The 27723-nt window shown below is 33.8% G+C and overlaps 2 protein-coding genes across 5 annotated transcripts in view; both read right to left on the bottom strand.

The window, feature by feature from the left end:
- Positions 1–3952, bottom strand: part of znf609b (zinc finger protein 609b) — a 121649-nt gene extending 117697 nt beyond the window's left edge. For 3 of the 4 annotated variants that reach the window (XM_068222301.1, XM_068222303.1, XM_068222302.2), the window contains exon 1: positions 3576–3952. The gene's annotated coding sequence lies outside the window, so the exon portion shown is untranslated. The remainder of the gene's footprint in view (positions 1–3575) is intronic. The other variant, NM_001030081.2, reaches the window with a different exon arrangement.
- Positions 3953–18291: 14339 nt separating this feature from the next.
- The window catches only part of trip4 (thyroid hormone receptor interactor 4), a 145187-nt gene continuing 135755 nt past the window's right edge, over positions 18292–27723 (bottom strand). Inside the window, exon 13 of the mRNA NM_001077575.2 lies at positions 18292–18536. Within this exon, the coding sequence (NP_001071043.2) occupies positions 18478–18536 (59 nt within the window). The 3' untranslated portion in view covers positions 18292–18477. The remainder of the gene's footprint in view (positions 18537–27723) is intronic.

The raw sequence follows: 27723 nt of genomic DNA, 5'->3' as shown, positions 1-27723 counted from the left end.
AATTAAGTGTAATAAATATGTAGTGATGTGAAGGTAGGGCTGGGCGATAAGGCAAAAATGCAATCTTTATTATTATTTTCCATATTGAATGATAACACTATATATTTTGATACAAGTTGTTAATGCTTCCAGATTTAAAAGAGTACCCCAACTATGACTGAAGCCACAAAAATTAGAGGGTCCATTAAATGGCATAACATATTTTCAACGGGTGGCCGAAAATTCAATACATCTCGAATATGATGAAGAGCCTTTTTTTGTCACAACACTATTACGTGCAGCAAAATTGGAGCCCTCCGACCATACACAAACATCCCACATTTCAGGGGACGACAGGTCAGTCGAAAGATAGCATAGAAAAATAGGAAATAAGAGACATTTTGGGAAAAAGGAGGTAAAAAGACCCTCCCAAACTGTCCTTAAAGTAGGGCAATATCAACACACTTTTAGATGCCCATCCGCTTGTTAAGTGAAATGTCACGCGAAGCAGCTTTCGGGTCCAATCGCTATATCAAACTGTATGGGGAGACTCAACAATGGGTAATAATAAAGGTTTACAAATCGCTGTAATACTTCCGAAAATCACACTCGTGATATACATGTGCATGCCTAATATCCGATGGCCAGAAAGTGATAATTTTTTAATAATTTGTAAAAATGTTGATATTTGTAATTCAGCAAGCCCAGAGATGAATGTGTACACCATGATTTTATACAAAATTCACCTTAATGCGTGATATGACCAAAAAGTGTACATAAACAAATATTTTCTCAATACAAATGAGTAGCAGCTTGGACCCGAAAATAGAATTCCATACATCACAGATATGTCACGACTTAAGAATCGGATTGTTGCACATTTCTGCTGTGTGATTGGCTCTTAGATCAATATAGAGAAAAAAAGTCCAGAGCTTCTCATTGTTATTGAGATAAATTGTACCGCGATCCGATATAATATTGCTTATCGGCCTAGCCCTATGTAAAGGTGATACCACTAAATGCTACTGTTTTTATTGAAGGAAAAGCAGTGTTGGTTAGTCACAGAGCTAATAATCATAAAGCAAATCAAAAGTGATGAACCAAGCAAAATCTTTTTTTCTAAAAGCCTGGGAAAACATGGCATAAAAAATGTCAATACCATGGTCGTTTGATTATATTACTGCATTTACATTGTACTAGAAAGTACTTGGAAGGAATAACAAAGTACTTGCTCAAAACAAGATATTATTGTAACTTGCATACAAAAATCATATGATGTAATCACTGCAGCATATCCACAAATACATGGTATTACCTTAGTACCTTTGGTCCTACGTTTTTGCATTCACTTCTTTCAAAGTTCATAAAAGTCTGTTTTTTTTTTTATTTCAACTTTCTAAGAAATGTTTTATTTTTCTGTGTTTCAATCCTGGTATTCACTTGAGGGGGAATGATATCATTGAGTCTTTTTAAAAATGATACAATTAGCCAAATGCACTTAATTTTCATTCGCAATCACACAAAAACTGAATAGTGCACATTAAGTCTCAGCTGAAAAGAAAATTAAAGGTACTGAACGACTGAATAGTCAACACCATGGCCAAGAATTCAATGGTGTTCATATGATAAACTATGGTGAAATAATGGTACAACACAACAACATTTTATGTCAACGTTAGGGGACAAAATTAATTTGGAAATTTGAAGTAAATCTGTGGTGAAAATGAAATGTGCCTGCAACAACAAATAATGTCCAATTTACCTTAAAAGACTTTGAAATTTTAGATTTAGTGTACACTAGGGCTGCACGATATTTGATCTAACACTGCATTATATATTTTTTTATTCTGCGATATTTATTGCGATATAAATACAATTTCACCAGAAGACTTAATATCTCTATTTGGAAAGAATTTATAATGTCAAATTGATTATGTTAGATGATTTTGCAGTGGGAGTGCATCTCCATAAAATCTAATAAACAATCAATACAATTTTTGGGGGTCCCTGACTAGGCATGGGACGATACAGTTTTCAAGATATACTGCAGTTTGGAAAAGTCAAGGTTTTAAAACCTCCAAAATTTTCTGCTATATCGTTCCAATGGTATATGCAAGTTTTTTGTATTATGAAAATAATATCTCTGGTAGAAAAGATGTCCAAGATTAAAGATAGTCATTTAAAATTGTAAAGAAATCTATGTTTTTGAAACTAATGAGGAGAGCAGAAGTCCATGATTCATTTGAACTACTTAGCCTGACATGTTTTCTGCTCCAAACTAGAAATTGATTAATTAATGTTTACTATTTGGATCTCCAGAAAAATCTAATAAACAACCTACAAACTTTTTGGGGTCCCCTTGCACATTTCCGTTGCAGTGCATTTCTATATTTGCATCCATAACAATATATAAATACAATCAAGAAAAAATTTACAATTGAAATAAAGTGTTTTATCGTTTTCCGAGTCTAACGATAATCCAGTGCAGTAACTTAAATGATAAAACTATCTATAAGCTATAAACTTAATTATAATTAGGGTCACAAATGGAACAATTTCTTATACCGGAATGCTTTTAAAATCATTATACAATCACAGGCATCAAAAATACATGCAAGTAATAACTTAACATTGCATACATCCTGTCATAAGACTATTGAGAATGATCACATTGCGATATCGATGCAGAAACAAAATGCTGTAAGATATATTGAATAATATCATAAATAAGGATTTTTAGGAGAATAAGTGAAAGACAGTGTAGATTAGCTACATAGTTTATAACTACCATCATAAAGCAAATACATAGGGTCTCTATACTACAGACAGTGGTAAACCCTAAAGAACCATTCAATCTTTTTTTTTTTAACCAATAAACAAGAATGCATATACAAAATATGGAATAAAAGGTTAATAACTCTGTATTCTACTTTGGGATTGGGATTGTGCAGTGGTATATCAAAGTACTTGTTCAAATTTACATGATATTATCATGGTTCACGTGCCAAAAACATAATCAAGGTAATGTGCCCAAATATCCACTGTTATACCATGGTATCTTTTGTTAATGTGTGGTGCTGCTCTGAAGACGAGTGACTGTTATGGAGTTCTGGAGTGAGTTCTGTGCTTGAAAGCAGTGATTCACTCTGAATCTGCTGATACTCACACATCCTTTGACATTCAAAACATACTCGAGCTCTTCCACAGAAAACTGCAACTCCGGCATAAACAAGCCAGTGCTGTTTTAAAAGTCGACGTGTTTGTTAATTCTCACACCTTGTAAGAAATACACGAATATTCCTGTTGTAATCGATTAAACGGGTACTCGTTGTTCGATTCGCCGCACCTAACGCGCGGTTCAAACGCATTGGTCCGTGCTTCTCTTAAGGAAATGACTCGCTAAGATGGTCAAAGCATGTGTGAGCCATGACAACCGAGCTAAGCTAACGGGCTAAAGCACCTCCAATCTCCATCTGCACCAATAAAACACCACCCCCTACCCACACACACACACACCATACACATACATACATTCACACACACGCACACTTATACACACACACAAAAGAAAATGCATTAATCCAAGCGCCACTTACCCCGCACGCAAACCCCTATCCAGAGAATACTTATGTACATTCCATAGAGGATGGTGGAAAGGCCTCTGGATTTGCCTGCGGAATTCCAGAAATGATCCCAAAGCGGAGCACTTTCCAACACATCCAAGCAACTAGAGAAAGGGAAGGCCAGCAGCCATCACACTCCTAAAGATCCCGTTCAGAAATGGAAACACTGCCTTGAAACTGGCATCGCAGGATCTAAATCTCAAAGCTTTCGTCAAATGCGCCTTTCCTAAACTCCAAGACGATAAATCCAACATCCCGGCACGTCCATTTTCAAGTATATTCATTCATTTTTCCCTTGAGTTGAGTCCTAGATCCCTCGCTCCTTTCTGTAAGGGAGATACAATGTAACTAAAGGGCAGGAGGAGGAAGCGCCAGGAAATCCAGGAGAACGATCCGGATGGATTGAACCAAGCGCGCGGCGTGTCATAAGACGCGGAAACTGGATCAACGCTTCCATTCCAGCCCTGCCAAGAATTCTTCCTGAAACCTTCAACAACATGTGTTTGAGAGAGTGGAATGAGTTCAGCACATTTCAAGACGCTTTCACTAACGTGGCGTCTTTTGTTTGGAACTTTTTTAGCTTCTCACCTACTGGTGTTGTTTATTGACTTATGTAAGAAATGCTATTTTTTACATAATCATATTTCTACATATACTACACAAATAGTATGAGATCAGTATTTTTTACAGAAACAAATTAATATTTTTTAAATAGTTATTAAATAGTATGAAAAGGGACAGTAAATATGTTTTTTATTCACATAAGGTTCCAATAAACGCTGTTGTGTTCAACTATTTATAAGAGAATCCTGGAAAAATATTTTACTGTTTTCACAGATTTTTTAAGCAGCAGAATCATTTTCACATTAAGAATGAAAAGCATTTCTTAATTACCAGACCAGAATATTCTAAAAGATTATGTGACAACAAAGACTGGAGAAATGACTGCTAAAAGTTCAGCTGTGCTGTTAAATAAGTAATAAATATTAAGTAAATAAATAATATCTATCTATCTATCTATCTATCTATCTATCTATCTATCTATCTATCTATCTATCTATCTATCTATCTATCTATCTATCTATCTATCTATCTATCTATCTATCTATATATATATATATATATATATATATATATATATATATATATATATATATATATATATATTAGGTTGTCACAGTGGCTCAGTGGTTAGCTCTGTTGCCTCACAGCAAGAAGGTCGCTGGTCGGAGACCCGGCTGGGTCAGTTGGCATTTCTCTGTGGAGTTTGCATGTTCTCCCTGTATTGGTGTGGGTTGCATCCCTTCCTTCAGTCCAAAAACATGCGGTATAGGTGAATTAAATGAGCTACACTACATGACAATAATCTTGTCACTTATCTAAGTTTTAGTAACAACAAATTATAACTGGACTTCTAGTTGATTATTTGATATCAAAAGTGGCTTATATGAAAAGCAATAGCCTCAAGATTGTGCTTATTTTACCAAAATAAAATATGATCATGCCTTGATTTTAATTATTTATTAGGAGAGTAAGGTCTAACTTTGCTGCGACAAAAGTCTTGTCACTTAACAGAAATATTATACAGTATAGAATATAAAGTCATGGTGCAGTGGAAAAAGAATGAATACTGTGGATGACTCCCATGAGCTTGGAGGACTGCATCCATACATCTCTGCAATGAATCTTATTAATAAAGTCATCTGGAATGGCAAAGAAAGCGTTCTTGCAGGACTCCCAGAGTTCATCAAGATTCTTTGGATTTATCTTTAATGCCTCCTCCTTCTTCTTACCCCAGACATGCTCAATAATGTTCATTTGTCTGGTGACCGGGCTGGCCATTCCTGGAGCACTTTGACTTTTTTTGCTTTTAGGAAGTTTGATGTGGAGGCTGAAGTATGAGAAGAAGCGCTGTCCTGCTGAAGAATTCGCCCTCTCCTGTGGTTTGTAATGTAATGGGGAGCACAATTGTCTTGATACCTCAGGTTGTTGATGTTGCTATCCACTCTGCAGATCTCTCACATGCCCCCATACTGAATGTAACCCCAAACCATGATTTTTCCTTCACCAAACTTGACTGATTTTTCAGTCAAATTTTGGGTCCATGCAGGTTCTGATAGGTCTTCTGCAGTATTTGTGATGATTGAGATGCAGTTCAACAGATGATTCATCTGAAAAATCTAGCTTCTGACACTTTTTCAAATGATTAACTAGAAGTCAAGCTATTACTTGTTGCTCTTACAACTGGGATCGACAACAAGACTTGTCAGAGATAAACTGGCCTTAGTGTATGTGTTTGAATGTGAGTGTGTATGAGTGTTTCCCAGTAGTTTGCAGCTGGAAAGGCATCCAGTGCAAAAAACATATGCTGGATAAGTTGACAGTTCATTCTGCTGTGGCAACCCCTGATGAATAAAGGGACTAAGCTGAAGGAAATGAATGAATATATAATATTAGCAATCAGCAAAAATGCAGAATTTGGTTTGAGCAGTCGGATATTGCATTTTAAGTTTGGGTTTTTACCCAGCTATGTTTGCGGTTAGTTTGAGCTAACGCTGAGTTTTTACCCTCAAGAGGGTGGGTTGGTTTTATTCTGGAATAGAGATAAAAAAATCTAATCTGGACCAGTCTAAAGCTTAAATCAGTTAAAATCAAGTGTATCACAAACACAATCTCAATAAATGTGACTGTAGTTAATTATCATAGATTATTTGTTAGGTATTTTGAGCTGAGACTTCACATACACACCCTAGGGACATCAGAGACTAAATTTACATCTTGTAGAAGGGGCATAATAGGTTCCCTTGAATCCCATCCCATTGCACACATTTTTGTCATCACATGATTTGTCAAAACAAAACGACATTGCTTTTTTAATGCGCATACTGAACTTCATTCATTAAATATCATGTCTGGTTAGTCTTAAAGTCAAGAGTTAAAATCACGTGCATCACAAACATAAGTCTTATTAAATATGACTTTATTATAGGTTTATGTATATTATATGATTACATGATCGTCAGTGTAATTATGGGGATTCTGTTATTGTAAAGAATTACATAAATCAGTGTTGTCATTTTCTATAAATAAATGATGAACTGACTTTAATTGTCTTTTAATTTGACCTAATATATAATTATAAATAATGTCCTCTCCTATTCTATGATTACATTTTAATGAAAAAGAATGGCTTTTAGGATAACTAAGACATTTATTAAGTATATAATTAAGTTCCATATTACAGGATAAAAACAGTGGTTCATATGGCCTGTGCACTGTTAGAGCCCATGCAGAGATTTATTTTAACAGTGTGTGTGTGTGTGTGTGTGTGCATGCATTTAGAAACTCTGATCAATCACACCATTGCAGCTAAATTACTCTTATTTTTTTCCACTTTTGCTTGCTATGACTCTCTGATTGGGGGAATATTCTGTCAAATTCATTCATTTATTTTCATTCGGCTTAGTTTCCACCAACTATTCCAGCATGTTTTACACAGCAGATGACCTTCCAGCCACAACCCATTACTAGGAATCACCTATACACAAACTTTAGATTATTCAATTCAATTCAACGCTAATACTACATGTCTTTGGATTGTGGGGGAAACTGAAGCACTCGAAGGAAACATGGGAAATCCATGCAAACTCCACACAGAAATGCCAACTGACCCATTCAGAACTTGAACCAGCGACCTTCTTGCTGTGAGGCGACAGCGCTAACCACTGAGCCACTGCGCCACCCTAATTATATAAATAAATAATATTTCAGGGGTCTAATAATTCTGACCTAAACTGTATATATAAATGAATATATACGTACAGATGAAGTCAGAATTATTAGCCCCCTGTTTATTTTTTTCCCTCAATTTCTGTTTAATGAAGAGAAGATTTTTAAACACATTTCTAAACATAATAGTTTTAAAAACTCATTTCTAATAACTGATTTCTTTTATCTTTGCCATGATGACAGTAAAAAACCTTGATATTTTTCAAGACACTTCTATACAGCTTAAAGTGACATTTAAAGGCTTAACTAGGTTAATTAGGTAAACTAGGCAGGATAGGGCAATAAGGCAAGTTATTGTAAAATGATGGTTTGTTTTTTACTCTATCAAAAAATATAGCTTAAAGGGGCTAAAAGGGCATGTGTATATATATATGTGTGTGTGTGTGTGTGTGTGTGTGTGTGTGTGTGTGTGTGTGTGTGTGTGTGTGTGTGTGTGTGTGTGTATATATATATATATATATATATGCAATCCGTCGAAGCCAATATTATTACTAATCGTTCACATGTCCAAGACGGTGATAAGAGGTTAAAAAATCGAGTCCACATTCACTTTTAATATTGAAAATTCGCCATTTTGTGTTTTTTTCACCAAATCAGTGACATCATTTATGAACTTGCCAATTAAAGAGTTAAAATCCTTTAATTTTTTAGTTTTGATCAGGACTGAGGTTGATTAAAAGATTTATGCAAAATAAATAAATAAATAAATAAATAGCAAAAGTCTATCTGATGCAGTGTTACAGCAGTTTAATTTAGTGTTTTCATCTCAAACAAAAGGGTAGTAAATTTGAACAGAGCACAAGGGTTAAGAGTGTGTCAGCATACTGACTGACAGCATCGTTTTTGACATGATTGAGAAGTATGGTAAACCAACAGCTCATTTTTTACACGGCACAGCAGACCGACAGCTCCGACGTCTCAGCTCATGTGGTAATACAGCAAATCAAGACAAACACGCCGTGCCTTTTCAACCCTCGGAGATTTCTCAATAATGTAAAAAGGCTGTTTGTTGATGTTCTGCTAGGCCATTAGTCTTTCACTACTCGACTGAACACTGGAAAGCTCCTCTGAACAATGCTCGTTTCCAGCTGGCTGATAACAGACCAGCGGCTCCGGGGTTTCATCATGAACTCTGCCGCGGGGAAAGATTTTTCTGCACACTATTTCGGGGTGCCTGGGTGGCAGCGTCGTGTCTGTAGCCACAGGTATGCTCATTTGCACTTTCCTTTATTCGGGGTTAACAGAGTGAGGCCTGTCAAACAGCGGTAAGAGAAGGAAATGCCTGTGAGGAAAGTGCTGACTGAGAACAGGAAGACCTGCTGCTGACATTCCTTCTACAACCTAAGCCTCTTTTAAAAGCCCGCTCATTCAAATGCAAAAAACAGAAGCTTTTCATAAGATAATTAGCTCCTTCGCACTTGAATCACGCTTTTAATAGCTCATACTGTTTGTTTAAACAAACGCAGGATATATCTGTTTGAATACTCCAGAATAATATATTTTTATATAGAAACATTTTGTTTACAGTTATAAACGATTTATTGGATTTACAATTTTTTTAAGGTATTGTAAACAATTTATATAGGTTGAATTTAATCAAACGAATTAAATGTTGTAATGTTCAACTTATGTGTTCGTTTAATTTCAGTTTGCAATCAGTTACCTTAAAAAAAACGCAGTAAATCCAACACTGTGAAACTGCTGGGCTCCACACAATTCCTTCATGTTGTCCAAACACAAATCAATTAAGTTAACCTAATTGTTTTTGGAAATTTAAGTAGATTGAACATAAGACAATTAAGTTTTCCCTCGAATTGTGTTGATTTGAGTAGTTTCAACAGTAGTTTAAGTCATAGGCGTCGCTAGGCCTATTTTAGGGGGGCTGTAGCCCCCCCAAAACTTTTGCTATTAGCTCATGAACTGTAGAATAAATTATCAATTTGTCCCCGTTAATTATGATATGAAGACGGCGGCAGAATTTGGCTCCTCACTAACTTTTCATTTGTCATTTGATCAGCAAACCACAGCTGTGCAGAGCAAGAGAACAAGGTGTGTGTTTATGGATAAATAGGGTATATGCTGAGCTAGTGTTTTTCCCATACTAATAAACTTTCGGTGACCTGTTATTGTGAACTTTTTTCCACTTTATACGGTTCCTTTTACAGCATCGATGTTGTAATGTCATTAAATACATTCAGTTAAATAAACTTTGGCATTTATTTAGTTGCTCAACCGTAAAACAAGACAAAAAGCCGTTTACTCGCACATGCCCGTCAGAATCAGCAGGCTAGCGCAGAAGCTCCATTGAATATACTGGGGTAAAATAAATGCTTATATATTAAAGACATGGCGGGGGGAAAGGTAATTTAATGCAGTGCTTCTTGTACAATCTGAGACAGACTTTTTTTCAGATATCACTCAGCTAGTGGAGATCGCTGATTTTTAAAGAAAACAACCCTTAAACGCGCAGATTTTTGCATTGGCATACAGTTCGCCGGAAGCGCTTAACCCAGATTACTGGCAAATTAAGAGTCCTATTAGCATTCTTTGGCATATACCCTATTATTATAAAACATGCTTATTTGCAGTTCTTTACTATATATACACTTGTACCACTTGTACCCCAATGTCATATAGGAACAATCGTGTTTCCAATTCAGTTTCCTCAGTACTCACCTCATAATCACAGCTGTTTCCTCCAGCGAAAATGTAACTCTTAACCAACATTATACTATTTTCATTTCAAAATTACCTACCATAATAGAATACATTACAGTGCATGTTGCATTATCTATACCACTGTCATGCACAGAAAGGATTAAACCACTTAGCAAATATACTCGTTTTAACTGTCAGAGTCACTGACAGAGATAGAAACATCATGTGTTGTCTTGTATTAAAAATATTTCCTCTTTTAAATATTATGATTCAGACTGTGAAATATGTGAATTAGCCTGTAGGTTTAAAAAATATATATTTATATTGTTTAATGGAAACAAAAAATGTACTTCAACATATAAAGTGTTTTTTTACTACAGTAAACAGATTTGTTGAGCCTAATTGGCTCAATCAGAACTTAAATGACTATGCATGTCTATACAATACAGTGGAATACTGCTAATGTAGCATACAACCCATATTACTCAAAAACTTTTGAGTAATGTAAAGTATGAAATTATTACTTATAATTATACTAGGCTCATATAAGGCTTATATTAGCCCCCCTAAAATGTAAATCTTAAAATCGCCCCTGGTTTGAGTAAATCAATAATTTTTTAGTGTACATACAGGTCGTGCATCCAAGCCCACCCAGGATCAGCTTTGTGAAACTTGGAGTTTTGGAAGCCCTTCAGTTTTCAGTTCTCAGAAAATCTCTTTTGTACTTTGACACAAAAGGAGCCCCAGCACCCCATAGGTGGCTGAGATGACCGAGTTTGATTAGCTGCTGATTCTCTGGCTTGAGGCAAAGGAAGGTATTTTTTTTCAAAAGGCTTCATCTAAAACTCAAACACCATTTGTGTTTTCGACAATTAATCAAATGTTACAATGTGATGGAAAAATAAAACAGACATGCTTAAAGGGGTGGTCCACTATGATATCATATTTTAAACTTTAGTTGATGATGTGTAATGTAGTTGTGTGAACATAAACTAAAATCTCTGAATGTAATACACTCAAAGTTCAATGCAAAGGGAAATATTAGCTTTTACAGAGTTAGCTTAGCAAAGCGATACAGCGAAGGAAGTTTGGGGACTACAAAAAGTATGCACATTAACCATGCACATACACCCTATGTAGCAAAGGGGCGTGGCCAGATGCGATGTAATGTTAAAGTAGAGAAAGCTAAAGGGCCGTCCAAACGCTGCTATTTCCAAAGAGCTTCTTCTATCTCTGTATTTGGGCTTCTAAAGGACATGACACAAAGAAAGAAGTGCTTACAATTTCATTTCAATTATGTTACAAAGAATTATAATATATATATATATATATATATATATATATATATATATATATATATATATATATATATATATATATATATATATATATATATAGCTAGCATCTGAGAAAGGAGAGCTTCCAGAATCTCTCCCAGTTTAGTGCTGGATTCGACTCCTTCAACCATAATAGAAAAAGCTGTGGATTGTGAGCCACAACCAAGGCTGGATTAAGAACACATTTGGCCCTGGGGCTATAGCAAATCCTAGGGCCCCTTAATTTAATCTCATAAAGTGTGTGTGTGTATTAATTGTTGTTGTTGTTATTATTATTGTGATTATTATTAATAATTTACTAACTAATATGATCAAATTTTTAATAATTAGATTTATATTTGATTATTATATATTTTTTCTATTTTATTAAAACAGGCCTGCAAGTATACAAAATTAAATAATGACATAATATAAACTTTGAAGTTTAAACAGGCTGCAAAAATTAAAAGGGTTCTTTGGAACTTTAGCTGACCATAAATCCCTAATGATACACTCTCAGACATAAAGGTATGCGGGCTGTCACTGGGGTGGTGCCTTTTCAAAAGGTACACATTTGTACTTGAAGGGTCCATATTGGTACCTCAAAAGTATTAATAAGTAGTACCTACAAATTTTAAGAGGAACACTTTTGTACTTTTTAGGTACTAATATGTATCCTTGAAGTAATAATATGGACCTTTTAGGTACACATTTTTACCTTTTGAAAAGGTACCACCCAAGTAACAGCTCTTTTACCTTCATTTCTGAGAGTGTAAGATGTCTTTAATATCCATGCTTCTAATTTCCAAAATAGCTTATTGTGGTCTTCTTTTAGAGTTACAGAAGGCTAGCATCTTTATTTTATTTTTTTGCATCAGATATATTGAATTTATTATTATGAAAATCAGAGCCAATATTTCATTGCTCCATGTTATCACTGTCGTTTTCATAAAAGTGGAAAAGTAAACATTCATAAAAAGTTTGCTTTCTAACTGGTTCAGTTAGACACTTACTGTAAAGCATAAGCAAGTGTATTTACTTGAGATAGATACTCCGCAACGATGGATATTTTGAGAAGTGCTCGTCTAGGCTATTTGATTTGTTCGTACACTACCTCGGTTATATTGTGTGATGAAAGGATTGTGCTGGCATGCGCCGGTTTAAGTCCAGCTGTAACCGCTGCATGGCCGAGAAGGCGCTTCAGTTACGAGTCCATTCATTATGATTCCGCCTATCCCACAAGTGTACAAGTGTATCAATGATGAAGACTGTTTGAATGAAATTTTTTGTTGAAGGATCCCCTTCTTCCATTGGCCCTGTTGCTTCAGCCCCACCTAGCCCTTACGATAATCCGGCCCTGGCCACAACTTGTGAGTATTTTTATTTGTTAAAACTGATCTATTACATCCACATTGTCTAGCGTTAACGGTGTGTTGCAGCAAGGTCATAAACAAGGATATAAACAACGGGAAATGCTGTTTGGCACCGCTAACAATTTAGCTATAAATTTATATTTATCCATCAAACCCCTGTAAACACCCACAATCTTCACCAGCGCTGCAGTGTCTGTCTATGCGGACGCTTTCCCTGCATTCAGCATCTCAAATAACACACTTGCAAAAGATATGAGAACGTTTCATATTACTTACACATGCTTATGACCAGAATATATCTGGAAGACACTTGTTAGATTTTATTTAGAGAGCAGGCGTGAGGTTCAGCTGTGTCCTCTTCATTTTCTGTCTAATCATGCTTACTCTGACTGACAGTATTTAATCAGCAGAGGCAAAGCGTGTGCTAGTAGAGGTGTGATGCTTTCTGGTGATGTAGAGATGATCAGCGAAACACAGCATATTATATTAGATGACCAATCAGAGCCTCTTGAGGGCAAGTCTTTCGGAGGAAGTAGGAAATATGACGTTTTCATGTTAGCTGAGTAGCTGTATATAATCAAAATAGGATATATGAATAAAATAATGGGATTCTCTACAAATGAAGCATGAGCACACGTTGCTTTGCATCTTATAAACACAACCAAGCCTTAAAACTACACTCTTAACCACCCCTTTAAATCGGACGGATCTCACATTCAAATTAGAACATTTCAGCACAAAAACAAGAGTAAATGCTGCATTAACCCACTGGGGCTGTTTATGTAGCAGTCAAAATGACTATTATTGATTTCAATGAAATTAATGTACGTTAACACTTTAGAATAATGGTCTGTTAGTTCATTTATTTACAAGCATTACATTTACATGTAGTCGTTTAGCAGAAGCTTTTGTCCAAAGCGACTTACAATTGAGGAGATATTCAGCGATTTAACAAGAAGAGGCAATACACACAATATGTGCTATTCAAAGTAACTTGTTTGTGCACAGAGAATTTAGTGCTAGAGTAGATTTAATTTATTTATTTATTTATTTTTGAGAAAGAGAGGGAGAGAGAAAGTGCTTCTATATGTGAATCTGGTATTACTCACCGGGTTTCAGGTGTTCTCAGAAGAAATGGTTTTTAATTGTTGTTTGAAAGACACCAGCGTATCTGCAGTCCGAGTAGGAATGGGAAGATTATTCCACCAGCAAGGAACATTAAATGAAAAGGTTCTGGAAAGTAATTTATAACCTCTCTGCAATGGCATTAACTATGTATACAATTAAAATTATTTTATTTTTTTTACCTTTAATGGATAGGACATTACAGAGTACTGATAGGAAACCATGGTGAGCAGAGAGCAGGTAAGGATCGGCATAGGATCACGAGGTGGGAATCAAACTCAGGTCACCGTGAGCACCAGAGTGCATGTGTCGACGCAGTAACCACAACAACTACTATGTATATTCTATGTATATTCAGCATTTATTAATCATAATTTAAAATGAACTAATGCATAATTAAAATCATAAGTTGTGCTTTTATAACATTAGTTATTGCACTGAGTTATCTCTATTTAAGTTAATACACAATAACTAACATTACTGAATATGAATAAACACTGTAATAAATGTATTACTAATTGTTTATGTTAGTAAATACATTAACCAGTATTTTAAAACCTTACCAAATGTACTATACATCCATTTATGAATCTGTAAACACTTCTTGGGCACTTACTTTTCAACTGATTGAAATATGATAGACTTTGGATGAAGCAGACAAAATTTATTGTAAGGAAAATTCACAAAAATATCATTTCAAATTTGATTTATATATTTTCCAAAACATAATAATACAATAAAAAGCAAAGCCACAGAGCCACACATTTACAAAGTTTCAAATCTAGGGTTGATATCTCAACAATAAACAACAAAAAAGTATGACTTTGTACAAAATCTTCAGTAAGAGGCACGGTACTAAATATTTCCACCAAATTAAATTACATTCCATTTGATTCCATTACAATAAACCCATATTTAGTTTTTCTTTTTTTTTGGACCCTTAAACCTTTTCAAATTATGTCAATATTTGAGTCTCATACCAGGTTCAGATTAAGAAATGAAATTGTGGCTGTTTGTAAGAATACCAGGATTATTAAAGTTTACTACAACTAAAAAGATTTTTTAAAGCAAATTAAATCAAAACATTACATTTAGATTAACTTGATTTACTAAAACTACTAAACTTGAAGGGATAGTTCACCAAAAAATAAATGTTCTGTTTATTCACACTTCACTTGTCACAAACCTGTTTGAGTTTCTTTTTAGTTAGTAAAAAAAATATTAGAAACATGAAAAATAAATTATATATATATACATATATACATATATACATATATATATATATATATATATATATATATATATATATATATATATATATATATATATATATATATATATATATATATATATATATATATATACATACATATATATATATATATATATATATATATATATATATATATATATATATATATATATATATGTATGTGTGTGTGTGTGTGTGTGTGTGTGTGTGCACCTAATAATCCTTTTATTATGCCTCATGGTATGTATTATTATCTGCTTTTATTTTTGCTTACAGTTATATTTGTTAAATACTTTCTTCCCACAATAATATTGCTTTAATATGAGATTAATTCCCCATTTATGTGTAGTTAATGAGACCTTTAGCCAGGACAGATTACTGTGCATAGTTTTAGATACATGAAAATAATTATTTTTTAAACTTACATTTTTTTTTAAAGAAAAGTTTTTAAAATTTGTGTCTAAGAAATAATTAATTATTTTTGGTGTGGTCAGAGATCAATTTGGAAAATACTTAATTTTGAGCTCTGAAAAGTCATGTGAAACAAAAACTAATTGCAATGCGACACAACCCATTTGCTTATGCACATTGAGCGAGCTCATACACAACACACAAAAAGTGCAATGAATAAGGGGCATGTGGACATAACACAACATCTAAATCAAGTCATTTTAGCATGTCAAAGGCAAATTTCTGTATAGAAAATTCTTTTTTTCCAAACAACAAAAGCGTGGCTAGTGAAAATGCAGACTGGCTAGTATTGTTTAGTATTGTTGGAAATCTACTAGTCGCAGTGGCTGGTGATCCAAGAAGTTAATGTCAAGCCATGACTATATGATTAAACACAAAATAACCTGAGCAAACTAATTATGTTTTAAAATGGTGGAATGTAGTCAACGTTTTTGAGAAATAGGCTCATTTTACAAGGTTAAACAGTTGAGTTTTAGCATTTTAGCCAATCTATTCAGCACTTTTAGCTTAGGTTATCATAAATCATTGAATTGGATTAGACCATTAGCTTTAGATTTAAAAAAATAAAATACAAAATAACTATATAAACATTGAAAACTGTAATATTTTTAAATACTTTTTCAAACATATGAATTATATAAATTGGTGCGATAAGAAAACTATTAAACATCCGACATTTTGTGAGATTTATCCAAAAACGATTTCCACATGACATATAGACAACAAAAACAAACCAATCTATTGAACAGACTGCTGAAGATGAAACCTAACCCTAAACTACATACAATGACCGACGTGCTGTTATGCACAAGAAGAGGAAATATACGCTCACTGCACGGCAGGCTACTTTAATGCAGTTCCCATCATGCAATCCACCATTAATAGAGCCAGTCATTTGCTCTTTCTGGTGCAGAGATGCTTGTGTCACAAAGAGGCCACTCAATCACTTGGAGAGCAGCAAGCCCAAAACCTGAGAGGCTCTGGCTTTGACAGCCATTGTGGCCCAAATAACAAGAGCAGCTCCAATATAAGCTCTCCAGCACAATTGCCTCTTTAGTAAGCAGAAAATTCCATGCTCAGCCAACCGGTTCAGGTTCAGGCGCTCAGCTTTATGAGCTGGAAATCCAATTGAGATTAAAAGCGAGCTGGTTAATTATATGCCGGTATTAAACGCAAAATAACCTGAATTATAACAAAGAATTATGTTTTAAAATGGTGCAATGATTTCCATGTTTTTGAAAAAAATAAATTAATAAAAATTGGCTAATTTGACAAGGTTATACAGTTAAGTTTCAGCATTTTCCCCCAATATATTCAAATATCACTTTTAGCTTAGCTTAGCATAAATCATTGAATCGGATTAGACCATTATCATCTCGCTCAAATAATAATAAAAAAAGTGTTTTGATCATTTTTTCTAGTTAAAGCTTGACTCTTCTGTAGTTATATTGTGTACTTAGACCGATGGAAATTTTATGATATGCAATGATAATACATAGCACCTGAAAATAGTCCCCTCAATCTATTCAGACAATCCCCAGGTCAGGCAGGAGCACTTTTAGTATAGCTTAGCATAAATAATTGAATCAGATTAGACCATTAGCATCTCGCTCAAAAAAATAAAAATAAATGAAAGTGTTTTGATCATTTTCCTAATTAAAGCTTGACTCTTCTGTACTTATATTGTGTAGTAAGATCGAGAGGAAAGTTGTAATGATATGCAATCATATTACGTAGCACTTGAAAATAGTCCCCTCAATCTTTTTAGACAATCTCAGAGTCTGACAGGAGCACTTTTAGCTTAGCTTAGCATAAATAATTGAATCAGATTAGACCATTAGCGTCTCACCCAAATAATAAAACAAAACTGTGCTTAATAATTTTCCTATTTAAAGATTGACTCTTCTGTAGTTACATCGTGTACTAAGACCAATGGAGAATGAAAAGTTGTTATGACAGGCAATGATGTTACACAGCACTTGAAAATAGTCCCCTCAATCTATTTAGACAATCTCCGGGTCTGGCAGAAACACTTTTAGCTTAGCATAAATCATTGAATCAGATTAGACCATTAGCATATCGCTCAATTGTTTTTTCAAAACAGAGGTTTAATCATTTACCAGTTTAAAGCTTGACTCTTCTTTAGTTACATTATGTACTAAGCCTGATGGAAAATGAAATGTTGCTATATTACAGAGCTACCCAGCTAGATGACTAAGTAACAGTGATGCGTGATATCGAATCGATATCGATATTGAACTTTTATTTTCCATCTGTCTTGGAACTACAGAACAGTAAAGCTTTATATAGGAAAAATCATTAAAACATTTACGGTTTTTTTGAACAATGGTCTAATCTGATTCAAGGATTTATGCTAAGCTAAGCTAAAAGTGCTTCCGTCAGACTCAGAGATCGACTAAATGGATTCAGAAATGGTAAAACTCAACTTTTTTTTTTACTCAGCCTATTTCCAAAAAAGAACTTTTAGCTTAGCTTAGCATAAATCATTGAATCAGATTAGACCATTAGCATCTTACTTAAAGATGAGTCAAGCCCTATATAGGGAAAACCATCAAAACTCTTCAAATCTTTTTTTTTTTAGCAATATGCTAATGGTCTAATCTGATTTAATGATTTATGCAAAGCTAAGCTAAAAGAGCATATTTCCGAAATAAAGGGTAAAATGAAAAGAACAGATACGCAAGTCCCCTTAAACATTTTATTTCAGAAAGAATCCAACAAGTATTAATTTGGTTATTCATAAGATTCATTCATCACCATTTGTAGCTCTGTGTTACAATTCCCAGTGTAGCCTGACACACACAGCCAACGTGAGGCTTCCACAGGGATCCTCTGTTCCTTGTCTCTTGACCGCCGTGGCTTTGTTCAGGTCACGCTGGCTGCATTAAACACTTCTTGGCACTTTGGTGGCTCTGGCTCTCCAGTTTCCCTGTGTGAGAGAGTGGGGAGGGGCGAGGTTAATGGTGATTCAAGTCCCAGTGACCTTTTCAAAGCTCCCTGTCAAACAACGAAAAGCCGCCCTGCTGAGATGAGGGCTGGAATCAGGAAGAGGGAATTTATGAATCTGTTTACGCACACATTCACACTTCCAACACCGTTTTCACACTCTCTCTCTCCTCATACATAGAGGCCGCAGGGCTGTAAATGTCACACTAGCACACGATTACTCAGGGACAGGTTTAAATCTAGATTAAGTATTCACAGAATTGTTCATCTGTTACACACGTGAGGAGAAGGGAATTCTCAGAATAGTGATTCACTAGAATTTTGCCATTATAATTCAGAAAACAGTTCTAAGAGCTCAAATTTTCTTCTGAGAATGCATAGCACTCCTTTAATGTTATATGTTTGTTGAGATGTTGAGACAGTGTGACAAATTCACAACCTAAACAAAGTAGTGTAATTAATACAACAACACTGTACAACCTTTTTATTGTATTTTTGCGGTAACTTACTGGCACCACTGTTGTCAGGAAGTTACCGCAACTGTTCCCAAACAGTAACTTACTTTGTTCAGTAAAATAGCCTTATCACAACTTCATTTTACAGTAAAATAGCCTTTCTGCAATTTTATTTTACAGTAAAATAGCCTTATCACAATTTAATTTTACAGTAAAATAGCCTTATCACAATTTCATTTTACGGTAAAATAGCTTTTCTGCAATTTCATTTTACAGTAAAATAGCCTTTCCGCAATTTCATTTTACAGTAAAATAGCTTATCTGTAATTTAATTTTACAGTAAAATAGCCTTTTCACAATTTCATTTTACAGTAAAATAGCCTTTCTGCAATTTTATTTTACAGTAAAATAGCATTGTTGTAATTTCATTTTACATTAAAATAGCCCTACCGCAATACAATTTTACAGTAAAATAGCCTTTCCGCAATTTAATTTTATAGTAAAACAGCCTTTTCGTAATTTAATTTTACAGTAAAATAGCTTTACGGCATTACAATTTTACAGTAAAACAGCCTTACCGCAATTTCATTTTACAGTAAAATAGCCTTACTGCAATACAATTTTACACTACAATAGCCTTACCGCAATACAATTTTACTCTACAATAGCCTTACCACAATACAATTTTATAGCAAAATGGCCTTTTAATTTTAATATTTTTTAAAATTACAATTTAATTTTACGGTAAAACAGCCTTTTCGCAACTTAATGTTAAAATAAAGAATGTATGTGGTATTTTACTTTGATTTTTGCAGTAAACAACTGTCTAACAGTGTACAATACAAATAACTTAACACTAAATGGGTAACATTTACATGTCCCAATCATTCACTTTTAATAAAACCATGTTTTTACAACCCCTTCATGTCAAATACTGTTGCGATAAAACCACATGTGAACCTCATGTGACCCCCATGTGTAAGGACATGCCCCCAAACACCAGTAAGTAGTTTTTTTGTGTTTAAAAGAAATCCAGTAGACATCTAAACATAGATACCTTTGCCAAAACAAGGCCACATTTGGACTATTGTTGTCTATTAGCTTGTCACTGTTGGACAAAATGTATAATTCTTTCAGCCAAAAGTCCATTTTTAAATGTCTACTAGATGTATTTTAAACACAAAGATTATTTGATGGGACACGTCAACCTAAAATATTTTTTTTTGAAGAAATCAGATGTTGAATGTGCTCAAAATACATAATCAACAGATGTAAATGGAAATGTGTCTCAGTCACCTACATGTAATCTAAATGGACAAACTCAATTATGTCCAATATTTATGTCAACGTGCTCGACTTGATGAGCATTCAATTGGTTATAGAAAATCTACATTTGTTAAATGTAAGCATTCGGGAAATGATGTATTGTAGATGTAATCTTCTCTGTGTGCTTTATGGATTGCCTTAAAGTGAAAACATCCTTTTTCTGCTGTTTTTAAAATTAATCAAACAACAAAAGATAATGAAATGTTTACTGAACAGCTGCTGTAACTTCAATAATTTGTTAACCTTTATTTATTTTATTCAGTGAAGTTTATTTACAATACACAGTTATATTTGATTATATTATTCAGTTTCTGTACCTGAAAAGTACAATTTAATGATTTGTTGTTTTTGTTGAAATGACAATGATTATAATTTAAAATAAAAGTACAAATTATGAAAGAAATTGTGTGCACACTCATGTAGTCTAAATGTGTATTTAATTACATACCCAAGTAAGTTTCAGTTACCAGCCTTAATATTGTTATGAGTTTCATATCTGGAAAACATTTTTTTATCAAGTATTGATTATCACATAAATAAAAACCAAATAAAAAAGCCAAACTGACTGCAAACATATGTAAAACTTTTCTTTTGCACAACTCGTGTTTGGATTTTTGTAGATTTTTTATTATTCCTACTAATTTCATCAGGCTCTACACCGCTTTTGCGACAACACTCAGTGTAAATACACCACAATTGTAGGTCGCTTTTTTGCAAAAGCATCTGTTAAATTACTAAATGTGATGTAAATGAATACATAACCCCAAACGACCTGTAAGGGAAACACTATGGTCTCTGCCTATGCATCAGACACCTTAAAAACACTTCATATTTAAGGAAAACATGAATTTCTGAAGGCCCCGGTTTACTCATTGATCCATTCATTTTCCTTCATATCAGTCCATTATTTATCTGGGGTCGCCACAGCAAAATGAACCGCCGACTATTCCGGCATATGTTTTACACAGCGGATGCCCTTCCAGCCACAAACCATTACTGGGAAACACCCATAAACTCATTAAAACACACGCAGGCATGCACACACACAAACTCTTACACTAAGGCCAATTTAGTTTATTCAATTGCCTTATAGTGCAGGTCTTTGGACTGTCATCTTAAAAAAACTGAAATGACACCATTTTAAACAAAGTCTGGCCAAAAATAAATTCTTTTTGAATAAATTTGGCATCTCGAAATATTTAGGGTGGATTGAAAACCTTTGAGCTACCATTGGTCCTTTGCGTTTATGCAATTGGTAGGTGTGCTATGTAACTGCCTTGTTTGGCGTGCATTTACTTCCACCACTTTCGTTTTCATTACACAGAGGTCAAACAGAAGAAGAACAACAACAACATCAACATGAACAAACTACAGAGTCAAGTAGCACAGCTTTTATTTACGGAGCTTTTCTGGAAATTTTCTCTCAGAGCCGCCATTGTTGTGTTTAGTAGACTGGTACACACAAGCAACGTGATGCATTTCCACCTCCTAAAGGAGTTCAGGGGTATCTAAATGTTTGAAAACAGTATACAGTCACTCAGCCTTTTGAAAATTTCTTTTTTACTCTCAAATGAAGAACTAAAATGTTTGTTGTTCCATTTTGCCTTTAGTGTGCTTCACACAGGTGAGTGGGCTTGACAAATTACCTGTAGGACACACGCTTTCCTCTCCATACGCACCAGACACTTTCTTCCAAACTTTTAATTAACAAGAACTCAATAGTGATACTATTAAAAACTGCTAAACTAGCGTGGACTTGTCATCTACATATTTCTGCTCTCTGATAATTGGAAGAGCTTAATTTATCCACATTGTGGTTTTGGATTGAAGCATCTGCTAAACAAATATGCGTAAATGTTACGTGGCTTGTAAGTGAACAGCAAAGCAAGCAAGGAAAAGTTCAACTTGAACCATGGATCTACGTGATCTTTGTGGCTAATTTGAAGGAAATCGGCTCAAGTTTACACACACACATTTTTAAAATTGAATTTACTAATTTTTAAGTGGTTGTAAACAATGAGTATGGGCGAAATTTAAACAAACAAATTAGGTTGAACATTGCTAAACTTAATTAGTTTGTTTTAATTCTGCCCATATAAATTGTTTGCAAGCACTTAACTTAAAAAAAAAAAAAGTGAATATAAAGAATAATTATTTACAGTGTAAAACTACCTCTGGATGTGGTTGAAAGTAAAAGCTCGAAGCATTTTATACCCTATTTACACCTGTATTTGGTGGTATTTAACCAGGTGTATAGTAAATGGCCTTGTGAAATGTAGCCAAAATGATTCACAAACAACACAAAAACCGAGAGATAAAGAGACCCCGGAGCAGGCTAATTATTCACCAGACTGCAGATGCTAACTAAACATTCTTCATGTTGACTTATTTACCCGTGTTGGAATATACAGGAGTAATGTCCCATTTTGGCCAAGAAGAGGAAAATATATGCTTATATATGATCAACGCACTGCAATGCAAAGTATCTCCATATTTCTCCCATCCAAATGGAGTTTAATGCATTCTGTTAATCTTGTAAGGGTATACATGTGTAATAAAGATGTTTTATTGATGTTGCAGCAGTTTTCTGGCATCTTCTCTCAGAGGTGGTATGAATCATGCCCTCAATAAGGAAGTGGAAAAAGGGCTGTGGGTTTGTTTTCAATTATGCGTTTCAATTCCACAACCCGATGTTCTTTTAAAGCCTCCCTATTATGCTGCATAAGAGGTTCCTAATTTTGTTTTAGAGGTCTCCCAAGAGTCTGCATTCATCCAAGGTATAATATAATTATATAATAATTTTTTTTTACAGAAACACCTCACAAAAAAAAAAAAAAAAAAAAATTACAGTGGCAGATAAAGTATCTGAAATGGTTGGTTCAAGGCTCTGGTTTCTCTTAAATCTACATTTTCTAGAACCTACTATGCGCCGATTGGTCAGATAGCCCAGTCAGTCATTCATAAGCATGTGTTGGAACAAAATGCTCATTATCATTTTTGTTCATTCCAGTGCTAAAAAACAAAAAATATTAATGTTAAAGTCACAATATGCATGATTTTTTATTTAAAGGTATATGTTATATATTTTGTGTTACATATTTTGCTGACGTATGTACTTGCACTAAAAAAAATGACTGTAATTTTAACAGTGAAAAAAACTGTAAAAATGCAACAGTAAAAATCCGTAACCTGGTTAACAGACGTTTCTGTAATATATATGATGTGTAGTGTTAGTACTTTAAAACACTGGTGTGTGGAAACTATAAATTAATGAATATGATAGTTTACCATATATTGTAAAAACCTATCTTCAGTTTATACCGTATTTTTAATGGTAAAGTTCTGGCACCCACAGCTGCCGTTTTATTACTGTAAATTTTATGGAATTCTTTAAGTGTACTCTAAAAAATGACTAATTCCAACAGTTATTTATTTTTTTAAATGCTACAGTATAAATTCATAACCTGGTTTACAGTATGCTCCCTTAATATACATGATTTGTAGTTATTAATTTAAAACACGTATGTGTAATAGTATAACGTAATGAAATATGGTAGTTTAACGTAAAAATTTTAGACTTTTTTTACAGTTTCTACTGAATTTTAATGGTAAAGTTCTGGCAAGCACAGCTGCCATTTTCTAGCATAAATTTATAGAGAAAATTTGAACAGTGTAAATGACTAATTTAAAATGGTAAAGAAAAGTGTAACCCAGTTAACAGTTTCTATAATATATTATGATGTGTAATCTTTGATATATATGATCTGCCATCTTTTACTGTAAATCTTATGGATTTTTAACAGTGTATATACACTGAAAAAATGATTATTTTAACAGTAAATAAATAGTAATAATGCTACAGTGAAAATAAAATGTAGAGACTCATTTACAGTTTCTACTGTATTTTTAATGGTAAAGTTCTGGCTACCACCGCTTTCCTTTTTTACTGTATATTTTATTTTAAAAAATTAACAGTATAAAAAATGACTCTAATTTCAAATGGTAAAAAAAAAGTAAAATGCTACAGTAGAAATCCATAAGCCATCATTACATTTTGTAATATATATGATGTGTAGTGTTAGTAATTTAAAACACTGGTGTGTAATACTATAAAGTAATGAAATATGGTAGTTTACCGTAAAATATTTAGACTTATTTACAGTTTCTACTGAATTTTAATGGTAAAGTTCTGGCAAGCACAGATGGCATTTTCTAGCGTACATTTATAGAGAAAATTCTAACAGTGTAAATGACTAATTGCAAATGGTAAAATAGTGTAACCCAGTTAACAGTTTCTATAACATATTATAATGTGTAATCTTTGATATATATGATCTGCCGTCTTTTACTGTAAATTTTATGAATTTTTCAACTGTACATACAATGAAAATAATATTTATTTTAACAGTAAATAAATAGTAATAATGTTACAGTAAAAATAAAATGTAGAGACTCATTTACAGTTTCTGCTGTATTTTTAATGGTAAAGTTCTGGCTACCACTGTTTCCTTTTTTTACTGTATATCTTTTTTTTAAAAATGAACAGTGTAAAAAATGACTGTAATTTCAAATGGTAAAAAAATGCCACAGTAGAAATCTATAGGCTGGCTAACAGTACATTTTGTAAAGTATATGATGTGTAGTGTTAGTAATTTAAAACACTGGTGTGTAATGCTATAAATTAATGAAATATGGTAGTTTACTGTAAAATGTAGAAAATTATTTACAGTTTCTACCGTATTTTTAATGGAACTTTAGACAAGTTCTAACAAGCATATATATATGGTCTGCCATCTTTTACTGTAAATTTTATGGATTTTGTGTACATACAATAAAAAATGATTCATTTTAACGATAAAATTATTTTTGTTAAAAATGCTACAGTAAAAACCTGTATCCTGGTTAAAAGTTCATTTCCGTAACATACATTCTGTGTAGTGTTAGTATTTTAAAACACTGGTGTCCATTACTATAAATAAACAAAATACAGTAGCTTACCATAAAACTGAGAAAATTGCATACGGTTTCTACTAAATTTTTTGTGGTAAAGTTCTGGCAAACACAACTTCTGTTTTTTCACGGTAAATGTTAATACATATTATGTTATTCCAAGTGTTTCAAAGAATGTTCAAATCTAGTAAAAATAAGCTGTTTTAACTAGTGACTCGGTTCTACAGAAGAATGAAGATGGCAACTCCCATGATTCCATACTCAGCCATGACATCATCCAACCATGCGTTTGTTTGTTGTGAATATGTGCCCTCTAGTGGCAAGAATTACATACCCTGCCTTTAATGTATCTATTTCAGACAGAGACTGCATGATTCTTAGGAAGTACATACAAAATGAAGTGATTTTGCAGCTCAATCGTGATAGGTAAAACTTTTAGTAAAATATTAGTAAAAATATTAGGTATTCAACATTTAATTTATTCTTGTTTGCAGATAGCACTATGTTGCATGAGTTATTCTTCGAGAACTTAAGACTCAAATCTCAAATTCAGGCTGATATAATCCATATTATCTGTATGCTAGACTCAGTTCTGTCAGGCTCTACAGGGGTGAGACTATGATTTCTAATGCAATACTTTGCCTGTATGAGGCTCTCAGCAGTCTTCAGTTCTGAAACCGTAGCCACTCAATCGATAGAAAAGGAGATGACGCTGATCTGGCTGGCATCAGTATCTCTATTCTGTGGGAAAGCAAAGACTTTCAATTCCACCCCTGATCTTAGCTGCCGCTTTTTTTTCAGATCCGTTGGCAGCATTCAGCGCAAGATGTACAAGCGGCAGCATCTGTCAACCCCCTGACTGCAAAATGTGGCTCACTTCAAACAGCTCGTACTGATGAAAGCTGTTACCTGACTGAACTTTGAGTCAAAGAACAAGACATTTAGCAAAGCCAGCTTATCAGTTGCTTCCTTTTTTTTGTTTGTCTCTCATCCTATTAAACATTGCCTCTAGGAGAGAAAAACCCTGTAAACAATCTATCTGAATGCTATTTTCAAAGCACGCCGACACAAAACAACAACAAGAGAATTTCACACTGCCAAGACATGAATGAACAGATCCATAAGGTCAACAACAAAGTGAAAGATAATTTGTTTTTTTGTTCTTTGATAAAACATGTTTTTAACTCAAACTGAGCAATAAAAGCAAATAATTAAAACATAATTCAAAAAAAGTAGAGCTGGGCAAAAATTAATTGTGGTTAATTGCATTAAAAAGGTTTGTATTTTCGTAAAATACAGCCAGGAGGAAATAAATATTGAACATGCCATGTTTTTTCCTAGGAATAATATTTCTAAAGAAGCTGTGAACATGGAATTGAACCAGATTTTGGTAAAAACCTAAGCAATACACACATAAAAAAGACAAACAAATATGAAAAATGTGTAATAACAATTGAATGATACAAAAGGAAAGTACTGAACTACTGAAACGTATTTAATACTTTATATAAAAGGCTTTTTTGTTGATGGCAGCTAAAAAACGCCTCTCATATGGGGAAGGAAGTCACATGCATTGCTCAGATATGAGTTTTTCACAGACTTCATCAGAGTGTAAAAATCTTGATGGTTCTGAGGATCTCCTCTATCAAATCTGATCTTTAATTTGTATTCTCTATTGGACTCAAGTCAGGTGATTGGCAGGGCCATTCTACAGCTTGGTTTTCTTTCCCTGAAAACATTTGAGAGTTTGCTTGGCTGTGTTTTGGATCATTGTCCTGCTAAAATGCCCACCCTGGATTAATCTTTATCATCCTGCTAATGTAGATGTTGGACTGAAGCAGCTAATATTCATTCAAAATGACAAAGGGCAGAGGGTTGCTGAAGAACTACTGAGAGATTTCAGCTGCTGTCTGGGCATTCACTGCCTTTCCACACCTCCCTTTCGTCATTTCATTTCATTATACATAACTTAATGTGTAAACTAGTTAGATTTGTTTTCTTTGCATATATGGATTTCTTTAGTTGTTACCAACATCCAGTTAAAATTTCAACTCAATGGCACCTTTAGAAATATGTTTTTAGAGAAAAACGGTGACATGTTCAATACTTATTTCCCCCGCTGTACGTGTGCATGGTGTATATTTATTAGATTTTGTATAAATACACACACGCAAGCATACATTTAACAAAATGCTTGTTTATATTTAGATAATCAAGCACAAATATATGTGTATATTGATAAAAAATTATACATTATTTACAAATCTATGTAAATATTGTATTTTTGTATGTGTATTTACACTCGATTTTTGTGCTTTGTTCAAGCTACTTATTTAAAATACGCAGAAACAACACAATTCTTGAATGATGTCACATCCACCGCTAAAGTATAAACCAAGCTTTAGAGTTCTCGTAAACCGTTGATCAAACTCTCATCTT

The sequence above is a fragment of the Danio rerio genome, chromosome 7 (assembly GCF_049306965.1).
Source record: "Danio rerio strain Tuebingen ecotype United States chromosome 7, GRCz12tu, whole genome shotgun sequence".
In the NCBI taxonomy this organism is placed as follows: Eukaryota; Metazoa; Chordata; class Actinopteri; order Cypriniformes; family Danionidae; genus Danio; species Danio rerio.
The sequence above is the reverse complement of the archived record's forward strand: the minus strand, read 5'-3'. Positions and strand labels throughout refer to the sequence as shown.